General features: G+C 35.9%; 1 protein-coding gene across 1 annotated transcript in view; it reads left to right on the top strand.

Annotated features, from left to right (window-relative positions):
- Positions 1-5712, top strand: part of mrps22 (mitochondrial ribosomal protein S22) — a gene marked incomplete at its 5' end in the record, with an annotated part of 16645 nt that overhangs the window by 7838 nt on the left and 3095 nt on the right. The window contains 2 exon segments of the mRNA XM_037677369.1: positions 4900-5045; positions 5144-5252. Coding sequence (XP_037533297.1) covers positions 4900-5045; positions 5144-5252 — 255 coding nt within the window.

The following is a 5712-nucleotide window of genomic DNA, read 5'->3' as shown; positions in this document are numbered from 1 at the left end:
GTGTGTGTGTGTGTGTGTGTGTGTGTGTGTGTGTGTGTGTATGTATGCGTGTATATTAGGGCATTAACAGAGTACTCGAGTAATCTACACATCGATTGCTAGGACATCTATCGATGTTAAAAATGTAAAGTCGGGTATCCGTAGAAACGTCATATTATGTGACCACGTATGACCGTAGAGGGTGGTGTTGCACTGTTGCAGGTCACAGAGTATGGTGTAACACCCGGTCCTATCCACCAAACCAGAACCAGTTTCGGTTTAAGTTTCGTTTTTGACGTGCTGCGTTTCTTCACGTTTGCAGTTTAATAATAAAAACTAATGGTTTAGTTTTTCCTGTGACTTATTTGCAGTATGATAAATGGTAGGAGCATAATATACGCTCCCAATGTTTTGTTGGTCTTTTATTTTTGTAAATAATTACCTTTATTTGCGGTTTTATTTATTTATTTATTTTTGTATCTTGAGATCTATGATGTCATCAAATACTCTAGTTCTACTCAGGTTTTATTATGTTAATGTCGAGTTTAAAAATTATATACTCGTTCAACCCCTAGTGTGCATATATATATATATATATTTTTTTTTTTTTTTTTACATTTATTTTTTTTAGTGAAGCTATTTGACAAACTTTTATCTTTTATTATTCAATATTTTTACTGACAGAATAGTCAAGTAGCAAACTGTTTTTTGTGCGATTTGCTATGTATGTTAAATTTTGTAATAAAGAGGTGGAAATTAAAACATTTGGTTATTTTTTTGCTGATCCATTGATTAATCGAAAAATAATCAGCAGATTAATCGATTATTGAAATTATCGTTTGTTGCAGCCCTACATTGAAGTCAGAAATAAAATGTGAAAACTTGTCACATTTTTTATTACTGAATCAATACATGTTATGTGTTCGAACAGTTACACTTCCGTTAAAGTCCTTAATAAGTGCAGCTTTGTTGTGAAAAAATGTTTGTGCTCATTGTTTGTCTTTTTACTGGGAATCGATAAAAAAAAAAAAAAAACCATTTGGTTGTGTTGTCATAAACATAATTTCCTTGTTTCAGCTGACAGTATGATTATTACATCTACAAGCAGAAAACATTTAAACGTTTTATGTTGATGAAAGGAGCTCCTGGTTCCATTTTACTTTTAGCTTCAATCACTTGGTACCAGGGCTGGACGATATATTGAGTATACTCGATGTGTCGCGAGTTTTTCCATTTACGATGGTTAAAATGGTTCGATGACAACCATGGAATATTATTAGACTTTAAAATCTGTGTAGTTCTTTTTCTCCCGTCTGCACCCACTGCACACGGCCCCTCCTTTTCCCACACTCGTACACAGCCCCTCACGTGCTGCTTCACACGCTTACTAACGTAGGTGAAGGCAGCACAGCTGAAGAGAATTATTATTTAATATATGTAAATAAATGTCTAAAAAAACCCTTTTAATATATGTGAATAGTTTATTTTTTAGACTTTAATTTTGTACAATTACAGCTGTTTGTTAATAAACGTGCCTGTTGGGACAATGCTTTGACTCAGAAATGTATTTTTGGTATTACTTTATGAAAAGAAATAAATATTGAGAAAAATATTGTATATTGCAATTTATCTTAAAAATATTGAGATTTTAATTTTGGTCTATGTATTGCCTATCTCTACTATTTTTAACAAAAGTGTTGTAGAGGAAGGGGTCCTCAGCTCGTTGAATTTTGATTAGTAATTTTATTCTGAAAGGGGCACCACTTGCGTTCCGTTTCTTAAGCAAGAAAAATATGAAATCATACTCAAGTTTACGTGTTCTAGTGAGTTCTTTTCATATTAAATTCAAATGTCATATATAATAAAAACGCTTAGAATTGAAGTACAATTTTGTGAAGTTTATTATCGATTTTGGTAAATATAAGTGGTCAAAATGACGAGTACAGCTGATGAATGAATAATGGCTTTAATTTGACAAAACAAGAAGAGGTTACGGAATTATCTTTTAAACTTCAATATGGTGAATTATGAGGTTCAAAAGCAGAGTAAATTATCATCTATAAAGTTAACTAAATGAAGTGGTTTGGCTAGATGTGATTTGTCAATTAAGGAAAACTTAATTTTAATTAATAATGATGAATTTTGCTTAGACTGGACAACTTATTATCTTGAACACCAGACACCAGCAGAGAGAATGAGCAGCTTTTCCTACCGATTTGAAGTTCTAGTTCAACCGCCCGAGGCTTACCAGGGACTCTCTTGAGATGAGTTGAGCGTCGAAGGTGGATATCCGTGGACACTGGACATAAGCTAAAATCTGGAGTCGATAGATAACTGGCTTCCGATAAGTCAGTGGAGGGTTGCATTTTCTGCATGGACTTCTTATCTTCTGGAATAAATTTTCGATTGCTTGATCTTTCTTCTTCAAAAGTTTCCCCCAAGACTGAGCTCCAAACTAAACATCAAAATAACTTTCTCTGACTTGGAGGGCGTTACAATATTGATGGTCGACCCAATCAGAACAGAAAGGGTGGACCTTTGTTTCAGGTTACCGTTTCGTTTGAACTTTAATAATAATATTAAAAATAAATGGCTAATTTAGCTTTGGTAAATACTCAAGATAACAGCAGGATAATTAAGACTTCTGAGCAGTTTGACTCATCCATAAATTTTACCTTATTAAATATCTAACTTGTGCAAACAACAGTTGAAACCTCTGATTACCAGTTTGTTTACATCTACTTTCTCTTATGCATGATTAAACTGAGTACTGGACTGAGAAAGAAGGAGACAAGTTAATTCATAGCAGTTTTACAGCAAAACATTCAATTGTGTTCAGGAGAATTCAGAAAATTAAATTGTTAAAAAAAAAAAACTTCTATGGGATGGCAATGTTGTTTCATCCATTCACTACTACCAAAGAGTCCTTGAGGAACAATATGCTGGCTCTTTCCCACTCTAAGACTGCAGGACGAATCCTCCCTTTTAGGAAGAGATACACCTAACGCTCAGATGTTATATTTCAAAGGTCAGATGGAAAGGTTCTCATACAAAGGGCCTTTCAGCTTTGCTGAATCATAATAACAGGTGTGCAATTAATTACAATAACAGATTTTTGTTATTCAATTTTTTGGTAACATGGTTCCTTCCTGTCCAGCTTTGGGAATGAGTCAGTCTTATTTTCAAAGTGTCAAAAGAATAAAAGTTGATGGTAGAAAAACCTTGATGTGTCCCTACAGTGTATATGCACTTTACTTCTGTCTAATTCCTGATGAGTTTTCATTCTTATTAGAGGAAGTATTTTACTTCTATACATCGATATCTTGTAATCAATGTTAGACACACTGATTATATGCAACAGGTTAATTATCTCGTAAGTGCCTGAAAATGCAAGTCTAGTAGTTTCTTCGCTTACCCGCCTCTCAGATTCTGCTTCATAAAAAGAAATGACAAAAACTTGCCATAAAATAGTTTATGAAAATGTTCATACATGTTTTAGTCATTTACAACAATTTGTAATATGCATTTGTGTGTGTTTAGAAAATATTTACCTTATTAAATATCTAACTTGGACCTGAAAGGTGGTTACATATTAAGGTTTCAGTTCTTCCTTTTTGTCTTCATCTCTTCTGGCCTCAAAGACTAAAATTAGTTGATGTCAAAGTGGCATCGTGGTTATAATGCTCATCTGTAAACAGTCAGTGGACCTGTTTTTGTCCCCTGTTGCACAGTGATAATGGGGAATTGGAATTACCCTCCATCTGTCCATCCATCTATGCATGTTGTGAGCATAACTTGAAAAATAAGTGACGTACAGACTTCCATTTTGATGTGCAGCTGCTTCTAGGAGTAAGAAAAGCCACCATGGAAATTGGGTTGCTATGCCAAAATCCAAATGGCCACAACCATATATTTATGGGAACCGGCTACTAGGCCTGTCACAATAACAAATTTTGCTGGGCAATTAATTGTCTCAGAAATTATTGCGACAAACGTTAATATTGTTTGAAATTTGACAATAATTAGTAATTATTGTCAAATTTAAGAAGAAATGTTTAACTTTTGTGTCTAGTGCCTTTTTTTGACCACCGGATGGCAGTATAAGACAGTTTGAACAGAAGGATGGATAGTGAGGGAGCGAGCAGCATCTTTCTTTAAGAAAAATGGGAGGGAGGCCCCTTGACGTGACATGGGCTTTCTCAACTTTTTTTCACTTCTCAAAATGGCAAAAGCTCGGTGTGGTTTGAGCTCTTTAGCATAGCATTTTTCCATACAAAGTTTTTAATAAAAAACCAGTAAACAAGTTCTCAGCTTCTTTTTGCAGAGAAAAACGTCTTTACACGAAGGCGCGGGTTTCAACTGTGAATTTTGGAACTTTGACAAGACGGAGGTTTTTTCCCCGAGGTCAGCCTGTTAGCTTAGCTCGTAGCTTAGCTTCTCAGTTTAGCTGCTTTTAACGATCCAAAAACACAATTTTGGGCGGTTAAAACAGATTTTAAAGAGAAGGGGAGGGGTCAGTGAAGCGCACCGGAGCCTTTTGTCATCCAGTGTCTTCAGTAGAAAGAGAGAGATGAAGAAACGATAAAGCCGATAAATGAAAATGAGGTTTATAATTTTCATTTATCATGCAATTAATTGATATATTGTTTATCGCAACAGGACTACCGGCCACCACAATCATTTAAGGAATCAACGCTTAAAAGTTCATCTGAACTCCTCTTGAAAACTACAAGCATCCACTATTCAAATCTCAGTGACAGGACACAGCAGCGAACTGCTAGTTATTTTTTGCTTGTTGAATTCCAGATATTTTACATTCATCATATTTTCGTTTCTATGTTTTAATATTTAAAAAAGTGTTCATCTTATGGCTGTCCGGCTTCAGCTGACTTGTTTTTCTTCATCACGTCCTTGCTTTAGGTGCATGTAGCTGCATATGAGGACCTGGACAAAACCAACAGATATCACCTGCTGCAATTCACCAGACATTTTGGAGGCATGGTTTGGTACCTGATCAATGCTCGCAGGATGGACGGGCTGTTAGTGAACACGCTGAAGAAGGGACTGTGAGTGTTTAACTTGTCTTTCAACTGAAAAGCACTATAGCAGTTTTTCTGCACAGTAATTGCTGTAAGTTTGAGTTGTGGTGTGTTTGTGTTGCCAGGCTTCAGGATGCTGTGAGCCTCGTGTCTCTGTTCCATATGGTCCATCCCCACAGTGAGTCTGCTCAGGAAGCTGCCAGCCAGCAGGCCACTGGTACTGACCTGCTGAAGGTGAGAACAACTCAGTCTTATACCCACGCTGGTTTTATAATGTTTCTATTGTTTACATAAGATTCAGGACAAATAAAAGAGTCAATCAAGCTGAAATGTAGCTCACATCAAGACAGCCGAAGATTTCCAGTCTGGTTGTTTTTCTTCAGTCTGAGTGCTGTGGTGTCAAGTTTAGGATAAACCAGGTCCTGTCAGTCCTCACACCATTTTAAGTGCAGACAGTGTCGGGTATATTTTAATGAGTGAATTACAAACAGTTCTACTTCAATGAATGTTTTCTCATCATCACTATAATACATCGTTCGACAGACAGAACTTCCGTACTTTCCGCCGTACACTTAGCATCAGTCCAAATATGTCTAATATAATAAACTGGAAAAAAAACATAAACAAGTCGCTTCGCCATATAAGTTGCATCTATTACGCATCACCGCTGAAACGTCACGCTTGTTATGCGTCA

The sequence above is a fragment of the Nematolebias whitei genome, chromosome 6 (genome assembly GCF_014905685.2).
Source record: "Nematolebias whitei isolate Nwh7 chromosome 6, NemWhi1, whole genome shotgun sequence".
Taxonomy (NCBI): Eukaryota; Metazoa; Chordata; class Actinopteri; order Cyprinodontiformes; family Rivulidae; genus Nematolebias; species Nematolebias whitei.
This window is presented reverse-complemented; position numbering and strand designations above follow the sequence as displayed.